Source organism: Staurois parvus, unplaced genomic scaffold (assembly GCF_062004578.1).
Source record: "Staurois parvus isolate SC_StPar_1 unplaced genomic scaffold, SC_StPar_1.0 ptg000362l, whole genome shotgun sequence".
NCBI lineage: Eukaryota > Metazoa > Chordata > Amphibia > Anura > Ranidae > Staurois > Staurois parvus.
Window position 1 is genome coordinate 12,527,534 of NW_028318158.1, and position 17,026 is coordinate 12,544,559.

Consider the following 17,026-nt stretch of genomic DNA (forward strand, 5'->3'; position numbering starts at 1 on the left):
AGAGACCGGTTGATCAGAGGCAGGGAATTCCTCAACGGCCGTCTGTAATAGTAGTGTAGGAGTATAAGGCATCTGTGGAGATGTATATTTGGTAGTTGCAGGGCCCTCAATCCTAGGCCTAGATTTTGCTGGTCTGCGGGTTGTGGGTGAGAGAGGAGAGGCCTCACCTGGGTCCCCGTCGTACAGAGGAACTGCCAGTGTGGGATCTGGGTTGTAACTGTTGTGGTCTGCAACTGCAGGGATTCGTATCCTGTTTTAGATGGCGCCAGCGCCATCTTGGATTCTGTGATCTTGTGCTGGGTAGAAGTCCATAAGTCTCTGTGGCTGAGCCGGAGACTTACGGCATTTGGGCATGTCTGCGGAGAGTGCGGGGTGCCGATCCACCATTTTAATGTGCCAGAGTCCTGTTTGTCGGGTTTTGAGCCGGGTTGCCGTGGGGATGATCATGGAGCCTCTGCTCTAAGTGGCCATCTTGGGAGCCGGCTGCGCATTCTCCCCTGCACTGCACTTTAAGATAAGATCATTTATTTACCTGATCAGAAGAGCCTGATTTTTTTGAGTTGAGTGATAACAGGAGATGAATCCTGGGTGTTCTGAGTATGATCTCCCACAAAGTTCAGAATGTTTCTGAGTTCTTCGTGTGTATCCTGAGATCGGCTCAACCTGGATCTTTCATCACCACAACGCACCGAGTCAAAGTACTTTGACTGGAAAACACTTCACGGTTCTTCCCATCCTCCCTACAGCCCCGACTTGGCTCCTTGCCACTTTTTCATATTTCCAAAAATGTAGAACAGTTTGAAAGGACACCATTTTGGTAGTGTGGATAACATTCAAAAAGCCACTAGACAGGCTCTGAACGCCATCCCACTTGAAGATTTCCAGGGATGCTATGAAGAATGGAAAAATTGCTGGGAGCGTTGTGTACAGTCACAAGGTGCATACTTTTAAGGACACAGTGTTCAATTGTAACATATTTCAGTAAAATAATTTTTATAATATTATTCTCATTACTTTCTGGACATACCTCATATGTGCGAGAAACGTGGAAAAGAATTCCCCTGACTCTTTTCCAAAAAACACACCAAACTGAGTGCATTTGCAGATGCCTAGGGGTGCCATTAACAAGTTTACTACAGGACAGAGTGTTTCTGTTTGTGTCAGGAAGGCGCGCAATTTTGCATGCATTCCTGACACGCTTATATCTGAACCTGTACCTAATCGCCGATATAATTATTGTGTCACATATTTGAGACACTTTTGCATATTTATCTTTTAAGTGGACCTTCCCCCTATTTATGACTTACTGTATGTGTTTTCAAACTTCTTTCACACATTTTTGCTGTGTTTCCGATGCCTTTTCTGGGTGCCTATTATCCGTGCACCTGTAAAACTTGGACATGTGACTGTAAAAACGCAGTGCAGGTACGGTTTTGATGTTTTGTTAGTTTTTTCTATTCATTTCAGTAGGGACCTATGTTTTGGTGCAATTTTGAAAACCACACTTTTCAAAATGCACCACAACCTCAGCAGTGCAGAGAGTCCTATAAGATTTAAAGGGATTGCGTTTTTGCTTCCTTTTTTTAGTGCGGTAAAAACGCAACAAAAACGTTTCAGTGTGAAAACAGTCATACTCTACTACTCTAAAATATCCAAAGGATTAACAATGACAGTCTTAATCACTACATTTTTAATAGTAATTTCACTGTAATCATATAACTATAACAATTTATATTATCAACAAAAGTGCGCTAGCGCTGCACTTTTGTTGATATTATTCTGTTTAAGTATTTTTTGGTTGCTTAGAGTGCTTAGCTGCTTTTTTTGGATTAGCGCTTACTCTTTTTTTATTATATACATAACAATTTATATACAGACTGAACGTAAAGGATAAATTTCCCTTTTATAACATGTTACATGTTACACCCATATTCAGGGTGTAACATGGAACATGCTACTGCTGCAGCAGCCCCACACCCTACCCCAGATCGCCCGTTGTGACATCAGGTCAGGGATCCTCTCCCTGCACCCACTGCTACAATTTTAAAAACAGTTTTATGAATGAACTATTTTTGGCTGAGAGCGTGTAGTTCTGAATGAACTACCAGGGCAATGTTGAGCGCTGTAGGTAGTTCATTGATGGTTCCTGTTATTGTGTAGCTGCCTGCCCGTATGAGGTACAGTCAGACAGGTACACTGACAGTCTGCAGGAGCCTGAGCTTGCACCCGCAATCTACTGATCGTGGGTGCAATGCTTTACAGGCTCCTAGTTAAAAAAATAATAAATTAACATTTTTTTCCCCTGCAATCATTTTTATTTTTTTACAAAGGTGAACTCATTCTTTAACCAGTTCCTGAACACGCTATAGCCAAAAGATGGCTACAGCATGGTGGGTGCTCCATCTGTGATCACTGTGCCCCTTGGACACAGCTAATCACATGACTAAGGAACGGGCCAATCACAGCCGCTTTTACCATGTAACCAGCTGTGCCCAATCACAGCTGATCACAGGGTAAATAGGAAATGCTGGTTATCGGCAGTCCTCTCCTCACGCTGATGGCACGTGAAGAGAGGAGAGTCGGTAAGTGGCATTTCACAGGGAGACATCTACACTGATCATCAGGGCACTGATCATCAGTGTCGCCCAATCAGTGTGGCCAATAGTGCCCATCAGTGTCCATGTGTGCTGGCAATCAGTGCCCATCAGTGTTGCCCATCAGTGCCGCCTAACAGTGCCCATCAGTGCCGCCTAACAGTGCCATCATTGCCAACTATCAGTGCCACCTAAGAGTGCTCATCAGTGCAACCTATTAGTGCCCATCAATGCAGCCTATCAGTGCCCATCAGTGAAGGAGAAATATTACTTATATATAAAACCTTATAACAGAAACTAAGAAAAACTTTTTTATTTTTAAATTTTGGTCTTTTTTGTTTGTTTAGCAAAAAATAAAAACACCAGTGGTGATTAACTACCACCAAAAGAAAGCTCTATTTGTTAAAAAAAATGATAAAAATTTAGTTTGAGTATAGTGTTGCATGACCGCACAATTGTCATTCAAATTATGAGAGCGTAAAAGCTGATAATTGGTCTGGGCAGGAAGGGGGATAAAAGTGCCCGGTAGACAAGTGGTTAAACAAATAAAGATGTAATTTACTTTTAAACTTGATCTAGTATAAGAAAGTACATTTTTCTTTATATTGGCTTCCTTTTATTTCCTTCACGTAATACACTAGGAAAGGAAGGAAAAATGTTGAACTGTGATAGCTGTGACCCACCAGGGGAAATAAGGGTAAGGGCTGCAAACTACTCGATTGCCTCTTATCAGTGAGCACTGCATTCATTTTCTTTTTTCCAGACTAAGTACATTTTCTTTAAGTATGGGAACGAAAAAAAATACCCTACCTAGATTCCAGAGTACTTATTGCTTCTTGAGCGGTGAACTGGTATCTCAACAATGTAACAGCTCTATCTGCTGTCTTCTATGAACTACAAGACACCTCCTTCCTATGTAATAAAGATGAGAAGGGTATGTGTGCGGGGGAGGGGTGTTTGTAGTCCATATCGGGAGCCCAGGCTTGGGTTTCAACAATGTTTTTCAACAGATAAATTACTGTAAGTGTTGTCACCCCAGGAAGGAAGTGTGTTACTGGCAGGATCACCAGGTAAGAAAAGCCAGTAAAAAAAACAACTAGTGCAGCCACCACATCTAAGGACTGGTAAGCTGTAATAAATGGGATTTTATTTTAGGGTTTAGATATCCTTTAACTGAGGTTGAGAAAGATGAGGACATTACCCAGACTGTGCTGTCTGGCAGGGGGTGTTTGAATCATAAATGAAATAAAATGACAAAACTCATGTCAGCTAAGACAGATTGTATATACAGTATGTATTGAAGCTGTTTGCCTGAAGTTCACCTTTAAATGCAGCATTTTCATCTCTGATTGAAGCATAACTGTAGTGTACTTATTTTGCTAATGGTACTTGTATTAGTGCCGGCTTCAACAGCATAAATGTAATATGATTGCTTAATGCTATGTGCTGTTATTGCAGCTCGAAAAGAACTGGAACGCTTGTAGTAAATGGAGCCAGAGACAGCTGTAGCTGATGGAAGACTGGAAACATTACAGATCTACAAAGTACTCCAGTGTGTTCGAGATCAAGACAAAGGGCAGATACAAAAACTTACTGAACTTGGAGTCCCGAACCTCATAAACTTCACCGAGCCACGATACGGAGAAGGTGCTCTGCACCTCGCCGCTGTAGCTAACAATGTTGACATGTGCAGCTTTCTGCTCAACGTTGGAGCTCACCCTGATATACAGGACTTAAAGGGATGCACCCCTGCCATGAAAGCAACGGAATTAGGACATGACCTGGTACTGGAAGTCCTTGCTGAAGCCGGGGCTGACATGAAAATTGTTAATAAAGAAGGAAAAGGTAGTTATTACCCACTGCATACTGGGCATTTTGTGAATTTATTAGTCAGCCCTCTGTTTCATATTAAAAAGCACCACCTAATGCTATGAGAAAGGCAGAGTAGGTAACCATTCTTGTTCTTCCACTTTCTTATGAAAGTTTTAGTGCGTTTTATAGGTATCGCATTTAAGATCTGCTCTAATCTCATGTGTCTTCATGTTGTTACTTGTTACTATAGGAATGCAGCAAGGATAGGTAAGGGAAGTCTTAGGTTTAAGAGGCATAGCTGTCATTCCGCTGCTAAGAACATCATGGAAAATTAAAGTCAGTAGCTACGAATACTGTAGCTTCTGATGTTTGAGAAACAGATACTTACCCCACAGCTGATTCTTCTCAGGGCTTCGGATTTTCGGCCCTGTCATCTGGCTTCTGGGAGATGGCTGTCACTTCCTGATGAGTCACAACCAGTTCCCCAAAGCGAGGTCGAGTGATGCAGGTAACCTTGTCCTGTAGCCTCCTGGGATAACACCCACACATACCAGAAGGGTACAGTACAAGGCTACATGCACCCCTTGAACTCACGAATGCAGAGTGGGAAACTGGCTGTGAGTCATCCATCACACAACCCAGGACAAGGCTACCTGCACCCCCAATCTTGCACATGTGCAGTTGGCTGTGAGTCGTTAGGAAGTGACAGCCAGCTCCCATAACCAAGATGGCAGTTGGGAGGAAGGGGGTCCAAGGTGACGTTATTCTTACCTAGGCATGGATTGAAGAAGTGGGAATGGGTACTGTTAAAGAAGCACTTTGACCAAAAGTTATTTGTTTAGAGGCTAGGGGGTGGAAAAGATTGAGGGTAACTTTTGGTTTCAGGTGAAGGTCCATTTAAGTTGCCCACCAATCTCTAAGATTGGATGGATGGTTGGATTGTGCACGCAGGGCCTTAAGAACCTTAAAGAAGAACTCTGGGATAGGCAAAAAAAATCACCAATTAGTACACCCCCCCTACAAAAATCATTAAACAGTTAATACAATTTTGAAAATCCATACCATTTAGGAGAAAAGTCTAACTGAATTTGCATGACCTCATCGTTGTAATTCAAAAGATAACAGCATCTGCTCTGCCAAGGAGAAGGTATAACAACAGGGATTACATCATACACTGTACTCTCTCTCTGCAGTAAAAGGAAACTACAGTTCCCATCAACCACAAGGAATTGTAGTGAATGTTGCCGGGTACACTAGGCCTTTACATGTTGAATGTGTCTGATAGCCCCGGTCCACCCACCACTGCAAGTGGGTCTGAATTACATCCTTGCTTCCTGGAGAAAGAACTACAGAAGGGATTTGCCAGGACCAGTGGCTGGGAAAATAGAAGGTGAACAGCCACTGGTCTTACAAACAAGAAACCACAGGGGAGTAATGATTTTATTTGAAAATCATCAACTTAATTGAGAGCAACTACAGAGTGAACCAGAAGATGGATGACATATTCAGTGAAGGTAGTATCAGCAGCAAGGACATATAAAGAAGTTTTTGCCCAGGGTTCTGCTTTAAGTAAACCTTTGGTTATTGCTGTGAAGGACCAGTGAGAGCAGACTCCCACTGCAAAGGTACAAGAAAAGGTAAAGTTAAAGCACAAGCAAAGGTACAGTTAAACTTTAAAAGGTTTTCTACTTTATGGATCAGTATAGGCAAAGCTTATTTGGATCACAAGAGTGCAGTTCATTCTGCACTCCTGTGACCCATTTTCAGCCGACAGCGGGTTAAAACCTGCTGTTGTCTGATGTCACAGAGCCAGTCCCAGTCCATATGGTCGGGATCCACTGGCAGCTGGATCAACCTCTCAGCAAGCCAATGAGAGCCTGAATCAGCCACTCCCACTCCCTCCACAGCCCAGCTCTACAGTGAGCTCTGGGGGGTAAGCAGAACAGAGCAGAAAACAAACAGTCCTGGCTCTTTGCTCAGAGTGCAGGGAGAATTGAGAGATCAGCGGTGTCTGATCACTCAGTTCTCAGTGTAGAGCCAGCGGGGGACAGATGCAACATCAGCTTGATACTGCATCCACATCGGTAAGTATAAAAATTTTTTTTGTATAGCACATACTTCACCTTTATTTATTTGCTTTCTCCCACAATAAAAAACCTCCCTCCCCTCGTTTGCGCATTTGCATCCTGCACAATGATCAACAAGCAGCTTGAGCACAAAAGAGCAATGCTGTACCTCACTTTTCTTTCAATAGGCTGCTTACAACAATCTGTTTTCTTCTAGTTACTGGCCTGTGAAATCTCACAGACCAGTAATTCATCAATGGAAGTGATGTTCATAGATTTATTTATTAGAGGTACTTATATAGCACCATCAATTTACACAGCACTTTTCATATATATTGTACATTCACATCAGTCCCTAACCCTCAAGGGGCATACAATCTAAAGTCCCTAACTCACATACATATACTAGGGACAATTTAGACAGGATCCAATTCACCTACCAGCATGTCTTTGGAGTGTGGGAGGAAACCAGAGCACCCAGAGGAAACCCACACAGGCAGAACATGCAAACTCCAGGCAGGTGGTGCCGTGGTTGGGATTTGAACCAATGACCCTAGTGCTGCCAGGCGAAAGTGCTAACCATTTAGCCACTGTGCTGCAGAGTATCTCATACTGCATGGACATAGAAAGTCAGAAAGTATACATGACTGATACAGCTGGGTCCGGTCTCAATGCCACAGCTATTATTAAGAATTGGATCTGCCTACAATTTATGTTATAGATCAGTAGCAATTCTATAGCAATATACCCTTTACAGTTTGATAGTTACATCTTTGTTTTCTTTAAATAAAAGTGATAATAACTGGATTACACATTGAATATAATCATGGTTATTTTTCTTTCTATCAAGGAGTCTTGTTCTACTGCATCTCCCCCACTAAAAGACACCTCCGCTGTCTTCAGATACTTCTGGATTGTGGAGCCAATGCTAATAACACTTCTAACAATGGAATTCCAGTGCTCCTAGTCGCTTGTGAACAGGCTCGTGAATGTAAAGAGATGTGTCTGAAATTGCTCGAAAGAGGGGCTAATCCCAATGCTTGCAATCCAGTAAGAAGTTTGAATTAAACTCTGTATACAACGAGATGTACTTCAGTTTGTATTTGTAGTATATTAGAGTAAATCTACAAGACTCAAACTAAGAATCTGATGAAAAAAAAGCATAAGCGGAGGCTGCCTTTTTTTAAAACTACATTTAGAAATGTGCAGCGGATTGTGCGATATAGGCAGCTGAACTTATGTGCAAACCTTAAATCTTCCTGCAAAAGTCAAACTTGGCTTGTTTGTTGAACCTCTGAAGTAACCCTTTGTAGGAAATCTATAAGGACAAAAAGTATAGAAACTTCAAATTTCATCTTTGTTTTTAATCCATTGACACCCACAATCTGGAAAAACATTCCCCAGCACACATAACGTTCTGGAAACACATATATGAACCACTCCTTCCTCTTTGAGAGTCACCCCAATCAACCCTTTGCACAGCTGGTGGATCTAAATTTCCACTGTCATTTACAGCTCAGGTCCACATGAACAATCATGTTACTACATTCAGGAGTCCCAGTGACACAAAATATTTATGTTTTTTAAATGCCTATTTACCCCTTTCGACCTGCATCCTGTTTATTAATGCAACCCAGCATGATACCCCGTGCTAAGGACACGTTAATAAATTTGACAGCAAGCAGCCAAATATTTAATAAAAGGGAACCATTCGAAGTGATTCTCAATCATATGATCACTAAGTAGACCTATAACATAGTGAAAATATGCAATCGAGGCTTCACTGAAAAAAAAAAGCCTGCATATTCTCTGCTTATTGTGCTTACCTGCCTTTAGGGTGGCATTTTCCACTGCTTCTGGGAGATTGCTTGTTTTATGGGTCAGGGTTGTTAGTTGTGAGCTTAATCAGTAGCTCACTTTTACTCTGGTTTCTACCTTTTGACCTGTGTGGCAAGGGTGGCCTATCAGGTGCACAGTGCTGCAGCCAGCATAGCTCTCTGGGACATTTAGACACACAATCTGTTCAACCACAGCAAGGTCGATCTGAGAAGATTAATTTATATACTGCCAAGGTAATCCGTATCGCCTTACAGTGTTCATATTGTATTGTAGGAGTAAACAAATCAATCTCGGCACCAGAAGTAGACTTTATTCTATTGTCCCTATAACAGTCATACAGACACACAACAGAAGACAGCCTACATCAATGGAGAACATGCAGGCTCCATTAAGATAGTGTTGCTGGTGAGAACAGAACCCTCGAAAATTCTTTATTGAGTTCCTATTGCTCACAAAATTGTGTGAGTGTTCAAGTGAGACAGCATCCACAGCACCACCTCTTTTAAACTGTGATTTTCAATCACTTGGAATCAAAATTATATAAACATAAAAAATCACTAAGTTAACTAAATAGTTGTTAAAAATGTTTGGAATCTAAATGATGCCCTTTATTGGATACCTTAATTAAAAATAATAAAGGTGTAAGCTTTAGGGACCCATTACTTTCCTTCCTCAGCCATATTATATAGCTGCGAGAAATTATGTTTTAATTCAGTTAAAGGTTGAATATTAGATTGCTTAATGTAATTATGTTAAATTTAACAAGTCACGTGACACTTTTCCCAAGGGGTTTTTCATAGAAAACAAATACACATAAGAGTAACTGCAGTTTGTTTTTTTCTTGTTTAAAAGTCAGCAGTTACATATACTGTAGGTGTTGACTTTAAAATCAAGTGCTTACCAGTGCCTCAGATTTAGTTCTGTCTTCCCGCAGCCTGTTCTTCTTACTGCTCTAGACCTGTTAAGGTAAAAATAAATAAGCAACATTTCATTCTAGAGCTGTTCCCAGCAGTAATTCCTTTTCACCACTAGATATAACCAGTCTTCCGGGTTGAATAAGTCCTAGAATCAAGGTTTCCTCTGAGCCCATTCTTTCACTGACACACCCCTGAGGGTTTCTGTGGACTGGGCTCAAACTACTACTACACCGAACAGGCATACACACGTCAACAGTTGCATGCTGTTCTGTGCAAGAATAAGGACTGTCCACTGCCATTGCCAGAGGAGAAGAGAAAGGACCTATGACATCACACATCACCAAACCAGTCAGAAGACACTTGGAATATATATATACACACTATATTGCCAAAAGTACGCCTGCCTTTACACGCACATGAACTTTAATGGCATCCCAGTTTTAGTCCGTAGGGTTCAATATTGAGTTGGCCCACCTCTTGCAGCTATAACAGCTTCAACGTTTCTGGGAAGGCTGTCCACAAGGTTTAGGATTGTGTCTATGGGAATGTTTGACCTTCTTCCAGAAGCTCATTTGTGAGGTCAGGCACTGATGTCGGACAAGAAGACCTGGCTCACAGTCTCTGCTTTAATTCATCCCAAAGGTGTTCTGTTTGGTTGAGGTCAGGTGCAGGCCAGTCAAGTTCCTCCACCCCAAGCTCACTCATCAATGTCTTTACGGACCTTGCTTTGTGCACTGGTGCACAGTTATGTTGGAACAGGAAGGGGCCATCCCCAAACTGTTCCCACAAAGTTGGGAGCATGAAATTGTTCAAACTGTCTTGGTATGCTGATGCCTTAAGTGTTCCCTTCACTGGAACTAAGGGGCCAAGCCCAACCCCTAATAAACAACCCTACACCATAATCCCCCCTCCACCAAACTTTACACTTGTCACAATGCAGTCAAGTAAGTACCGTTCTCCTGACAACCGCCAAACCCAGACATGTCCATCGGATTGCCAGACAGAGAAGCGTGACTCGTCGCTCCAGAGAGCACATCCCCACTGCTCTAGAGTCCAGTGGTGCCATGCTTTACACTACTGCATCCGATGCTTTGCATTGCACGTGGTGATGTAAGGCTTGGATGCAGCTGCTCGGCCATGGGTACACGTACCCATTCCATGAAGCTCTCTATGCACTGCTATTGTGCTAATCTGAAGGCCACACGAAGTTTGGAGGTCTTTAACTATTGACTCTGCAGACAGCCGGTGACTTCTGCACACTGTGCGCTTCAGCATGCGCTGACCCCGCTCTGTCATTTTACGTGGCCTACCACTTGGTGGCTGAGTTGCTGTTCTTTCAAGTTGCTTCCACTTTGTTATAAAACCACTAACAGTTAACCGTGGAATATTTAATAGCAAGGGAATTTCACGGATGGACTTATTGCAAAGGTGGCAACTTATCACGGTACCACGCTTGAATTCACTGAGCTCCTGAGAGTAACCCATTCTTTCACAAATGTATGTAGAAGCAGTCAGCATTCCTAGTTGCTTGATTTTATACAGCTGTGGCTGTGGAGGTGATTGGAACACCTGAATCCAATGATTTGGAGGGCTGGCCCAATACTTTTAACAATATAGTGTATACACACACACTTGGCCCATTCAAGTCAAACCAGGACTTTTACAGGTATAGAAAGGGATACTAGCGTGGCGGTACTACATGCAGTAGTAAGTGGCAAGTTTGTCATTTGTTTGTTATTACGTGCATGAAACAGCGTGTGGTGATGAAGTGTCTTGTGAATGAAAGTGTGAAACCGGCAGATTTGATGAGACGCTCAGCCATAGTAAGACATTTGAATGGTGTAAATGTTTCAAAGATGGCCGTAGGTCCATCAGTGATGATCCTGGCTGTGGTAAATCCCAGCCCACAGCAGTCATTCTTGTGAACATTCAGCACGTGGAATGCCTGATCCTGGATATTCGACGCATAACCTGTCGTGAAATTGCACTCAGGTGTGGGTGGGGGTGGGGGGAGAGGTTGTAAAGTTGGAGCTTTAATTAAAGGTTTGTTGTCTGTAAAACTATGTTTTTATGTAAAATAAATAAAAGAAAAATGACCTTCTATTATATCTCTAGAACACCGGTCGAACGGCTCTAATGGAAGCAGCAAGGGAAGGAGCTCTGGAGGTTGTTCGCAGTATTTTGGAGAAAGATGGAGAAGTAAACGCTATTGACAATCAGCGATATCATGCTGTACATTTTGCTGCCAAAGGTGGCTTCCTGGAGGTATTTTTTTTTTTTTTTTTTTTACTCCACAGAGATTACATTTTTGCACCAGCTGTGCAAGTTTGCATTTCGCAGTTGGCTATTCTGGGAGTATTAGAGATTCCTCATCCAGTATTTGTTCAGAGAAGGCAATATTATTGAGATTTGGCCATACACAAATCTATGCAATTGGCATTCCTGTTAAAAACTTTCTTAAGATGGCCATACACTGTTAGTTGTTTTTTGTTGTTCAGCCAGTGAAATCTCCCTGGCCTAAAAATTATATTTTGACAGCAGCCGAATCCACAGTCGGAATCGGCTGCAGCAGCCAATGTAGATAATGCTTCTAATTTGTTGCTTAGACAGAAGTCAGTCAACTTCTATTGAGCCGGGACGACCACACACTAACAGAAAATCGGCCAATTACTGCTGAACTGGTCGAAGTTCAGTCAGTGTATGGCCAGCATTAGGCCCCTTTCACACAGGTGTTCCGTTTTATTCATCAGTTCAGTTTACATCAGTTTTTTCATCAGTTTACATCCATTTTTCATCAGTTTCTTCAATCGTTTTCATCCATTTACTTCCGTTTTTGTCCGTTTTGGGTTTTTTACGGAAGAAAGATATGTTTTTCTTCCATTCAAAAAAACAGATCTTAACGGATATGGACATTAACGGATGTAAACGGATGATCATCCATTTACATCCGCTAGTCCATAGAAATACATGGGTGTCTGTTTTTCATCCGTAAATGGACAGATGAAAAATGGATGTACGGAACGCCCATGTGAAAAAGGGGGAAAATAGAGTTGCATAATGACCACAGGCACCTGACTGCTCTGTGTTCAGACAGATAAACATTGAAAAAAGTTGAGACTTGCTTCTAATACATCTTCTGGAACAAATGTCTCCTTATCAAGTCCAAAGCAACCTAATTTGGCTGATAATTGGCATGCATATGAGTAGTTTTCCTCCACAAAACCATTAGAATTAGCAGACTTTTCTGAACCATGGTAGAAAATTAAGGCAGTATTGTGTTCATAACAATATTGGTTTTAAAGAGATATTGAACCCAAAAGCAAACATTTATTAAGGCTTTCTTTCTTTTATTTTCACCTTGTAATCCAGCCAGAAAGTCTGTTGGCTTTCAACAGAACTTGCTGTCTTGTAGATGTTGCAGTTAGGGTGTTGAGACAAACCATTTAAGAATGACAGGGGTGCTTACAATTATCAGCTTTTATTTATTTATGTAAAACCTTTATCCCAAAAAAGCCTGGTACTGTAACTTGAAAATTGTGAGCTGAAGTTTGGCTTAAATTTGTTAGTGTATTTAAATCTGCTAGTACATCTAACAATACTCTTCATCCCGACTGACAATGTTGCTGTCCAAAGGTGTCTCTGGTGGTGCTCCATTCAGAGTGTGGACATTGTAATACAGGTGTTGTTTCACTGGCCAGATCACCAGGTGAAAACAGAGGATAAAAAAAAAGAAAACAAATGCATCTACCACATCTAATGCTTGGAAAGTTGCAATATATTATATTTTTGTTTTTGGGTTTAATACTGCTTTAATGAGTACAACCTTTTCTGTTTTCAGGTGAGAATGCCTGTTCATCCCAAACTTTAGGCTTCATTCACTCTTGTACGATTCCAAAGTTGCGCTGCTTTGGAGTGCAACCTTCGTGCAACTTTCACGCAACTTGGATATGACTTCCCTTTGCAAGTCAGAACCACTGTTGCATGTAAAACATTCAGCTACAACTTTCGTGCCACTTTTGAGGGTTATCATGGATGTCTATGGCCCGCACGTTGCATAAAAGTTGGACCAAAGTGGTGCATGAACTACCTTGAAGTTGCTGCAACTTTAAGTCGCACATGTATAAATGGTTATTACTGGAAAACATAGGATACGACTTGTCATGCAACTTTGATGTCCAAAAGCGGATGACTAGTTGCACAAGTGTGAATGGGGTCTTAAACCCAACTTCAGCCAAAACATATTTTATTTAGATATTAGGGGAGGTGTAGAATCTCTCTCAAGTCTTTATTGCATCTCTGTTCCTATTAGGGAGATTTCAGGAAGTGATAGGAAATCTCTCCAGATGGGACACAGACTGGGCACAACTGATGTTTTAAGAACCTGTGTGAACCTATGAGAACAGGGTAGGTGGAACAAGACTGTTTACAACATTAATGATTTATAGACCTACATTAAATGTTCAAATGTAATGGAAAAAGTGCCAGAAATAGGAATTATGATTAAAGTGTGAGTCTGCCGTCATTTGCCTTGTGTTATAGATCTTGATGGTGCTGTCTGCCTACAAGGGGGATATTGGGATCATTGCCATGGATGGTAACACAGCCCTTCACCATGCTGCTGGTGGGGGGTTTGCTGATTGCTGCAAATTTCTTGGACAAAGAGGTGGGTAGTAATGTTTTAATTGTACAAGTTTAAATTATTTAACTTTTCTATATATATAGATCTCATTATGAGTTCACAAGAAATCACTATTTTGGTCTTATGTAGAACATTATGAGACTTTTTAGGGGTCTATTAATTAAAAATTTGCATAGTGATTTGTCCATCGAATCTGTATGTATATTTGTCCTATGCGAATTGGGCCAAAAAGGAATGTTCTTTAGGCTATTCATTGTAACCAATGGTTACGTGTATTTGCTAATTTCCTCTACTGTTCTCTAGAATTATTTCTTTGCTTTTGTTATTACAATGACATGTGTATCTTTTATGCATTCAGTTCCTTCTAATGGCCATGGTGTTTTAGTATTTTACTACTGCCAATTAAAACAATATTTGTTCAGAAGAGTGAATAGCCTGAAGAACCTATTCGTTTTGTTCTCAATTTTCACAAACTTAATATTCATATGTTTTAAAAATAGACAGTTTTGTGTAAAGTATATATTAAAAATGTGTTATAACATTTGCTCTTAAAGAAAGTTTGGAGTTTAAGTGATATCCTATATTGGCTAACAGTGCCAGATCTAGCCTGTCTGATATGGGAGTGCAATACAAAATGTCAGGGGGGCAGAGGATGCAAGGTCAGCAGGGCAGTGTATAGGAGTCAGTAGGACAGTGTACAGGGGGTCAGCAGGGCAGAGGATTAGAGATTAGCAGGGGAGTGTATAAGAGTCAGTAAAGCAGTGTATAGTTTGTCAGTAGGGTAGAGGATAGGAATCGGTAGGGCAGAGGACAGAGGTAAGCAGAGCAGATGACAGGAGTCAGCAGGGCGAAGAACAAGCGTTATCAGCGCACAAGACAGGGATCAGTAGGGCAGAGGATAGGGGGCAGTAGGGCAGAGGTCAGGGGTCAGAAGAGCAGATGACAGAGGTCAGTAGGGTGAAGCACAAGCATTATCAGGGCAGAAGACAGAGGTCAACAGGGCAAAGTACAGGGATCATTAGGGCAGGGTTAGCAGGGTAAAGAACAATGGTCAATGCTGACAGGACACTTAGCAATGTTCCTCCTTCCATTCCCACACTGCACAGAGCCAGGGCACTCAGCAGATCTCCTCCTCCCCACATAGCTCATAACTGAGATTGGATTCACTTACAGACACATGGTCAATCTGTACACTGTGTAGCAGGCTACTGCAGCTGCACTGCCATTCTAATCTCTGAGTTTCACGAGTCAGAACTGTGACATAGCAGCCAGGTACACACTGTGCAGATTGAGGCTGTGTCTGTAAAGGCATCTGATCTCAGCTATGTGATGTGTGGTAAGAAGGAAATTTGTTGAGTGCCCTGTGTGTAGTGCAGGGAGTGCCGGGACAAGGTCATCTAGCACCCACAGCAAAGATGACAAACTGAGCCCACCCCCAATGTGTGAGCAACACATAAAAAACAGCAGTAAGCACACTCACCCCCTATGCATAAATTCCCTCTGCAAGACAAATATCTCCTCAAACAAAAATGCATAAATTCCCCTTCTCCCAGTCCAAATCCCCTCTCTCAGCACAAATCTTTACCCCCCCCACTCCCCCTCTTAGCTCAAATCACCTCAATTTCCCCTTCCTTGCACAAATCTCCCCCACCCAAAAAAAATCACCCTTCCCAGCACAAATCCTCTCCCCCAAATCCCCCCTCCTAGCACAAATCCTCACCCCCAAATCCCCCTCCTAGTACAAATCCTCTTCCCAAATCCCCCTTCCCAGCACAGATCTTTTCCCTCAGATCCCCCTCCCAGCACAAATCCCCCCAGTTCCCCCTCTTAGCTCAAGCCCCCTCTCAATCCCCCCCCCCTTAGCCCAAATTTCCCCACCCCCTCCTAGCACAAGTCCTCACTCCCAGCACAAATCCCTCCAATCTACCCTCCTAGCACAATTCTTCCCCCCCAAATTCCCCCTCTTAGCATAAATACCCCACCAGTCCCCCCTCCTAGCTCAAATACCCCCCCAATCCCCCTCTTAGCCCAATTTCCCACCTCCCCCCCCCAAATAACTGACCCAGCACAAATAGCTTCCCATCTCGAACTTACAGGTGGGTATTTATAGCCGGGAGGATGTGGACTGTGCTCTTCCCCTCCTAGCAGAACATACAATAGATGGCACAGATCAGACTGTACACGGCTTGATTATCCACCCCCTATCTTCTCCAAACGCTGCTCACCTCCCGGCAGCAGTAAATGTCGGTAGGGGGCGGGTACAGTCCAATCTGAGAGCGATTCCATGTCATATGCTGTATGGAGGATCGCTGTTCTGACAGGAGTGGGTAGAGCACAGCACAATTCACATGTCTTCATGGCTCTCTGCCACTGTCATTTCTCCTGTTGGGACTTTGGTAATTTACTGTGCCAGGCTGCCCCCCTTTGTTTCAGCCAGGAGTGCAGGGGTGGGGAGTCCAGCAGGCCAGGCACAATGTCAATGGGCAAGGGGCAGCCTGGGGGTGCACAACTAAATTCGGGGGGCACAGATCATCCCAGCACCCCCCTAGATCCGGCCATCTTGGCTAACTTAATAAAGTTATTATTTGTGGCTAATACTGTACAATAGTCTACTATCATCCACTCACACATATCAAGGTAGAGAGGTTATGAGTCTTTAAGGCTGGTCATGTGATCTCCTTCAACAGAGATCATGTGATTAAATGCCTAGGCCTAGGCTTCTTCCTGTAGGAGATTTTCATTTTTCCAGGTGAGCTAAGTATTTAAACTATTTTTTTGTGTAGCTTATCCATCCCAACAAGACCGTTAACATCTTTAACTTTTGAGTGTGGGTGTGCTATAGCTGAATCAACAAATATAAAAATTAAAGTGGAACTTCACCCTGTGTTGTGAACATTAAAAAACAGCAGCTTTAAATATATGTGTGACAGTATCCCTGGATGCGGCAGGGGGAGGTGCACACGGGACAAGTTGACATCATCCTTGCCTAGGCGAGGACTGAGGAGGTAAGTGCGGGGACAGACAAAAAATAGGTACTCACTCCCTCTCCCATAAAAAGCTGCAGTGCAGGCGAGGGGAGGGACTGATTAAGTGGTAGTTCACTGTTTCAGTTCCGTTTTAAATAGAAGAAAGATTTTGTTAAAGTACCTATCTCTCTCT

General features: G+C 42.4%; 1 protein-coding gene across 1 annotated transcript in view; it reads left to right on the plus strand.

Annotated features, from left to right (window-relative positions):
- The window catches only part of ANKEF1 (ankyrin repeat and EF-hand domain containing 1), a 44,108-nt gene that overhangs the window by 14,450 nt on the left and 12,632 nt on the right, over positions 1–17,026 (plus strand). Inside the window, exons 2-5 of the mRNA XM_089685121.1 lie at positions 4,053–4,439; positions 7,323–7,522; positions 11,344–11,493; positions 13,768–13,891. Coding sequence (XP_089541247.1) covers positions 4,082–4,439; positions 7,323–7,522; positions 11,344–11,493; positions 13,768–13,891 — 832 coding nt within the window. The 5' untranslated portion in view covers positions 4,053–4,081. The remainder of the gene's footprint in view (positions 1–4,052; positions 4,440–7,322; positions 7,523–11,343; positions 11,494–13,767; positions 13,892–17,026) is intronic.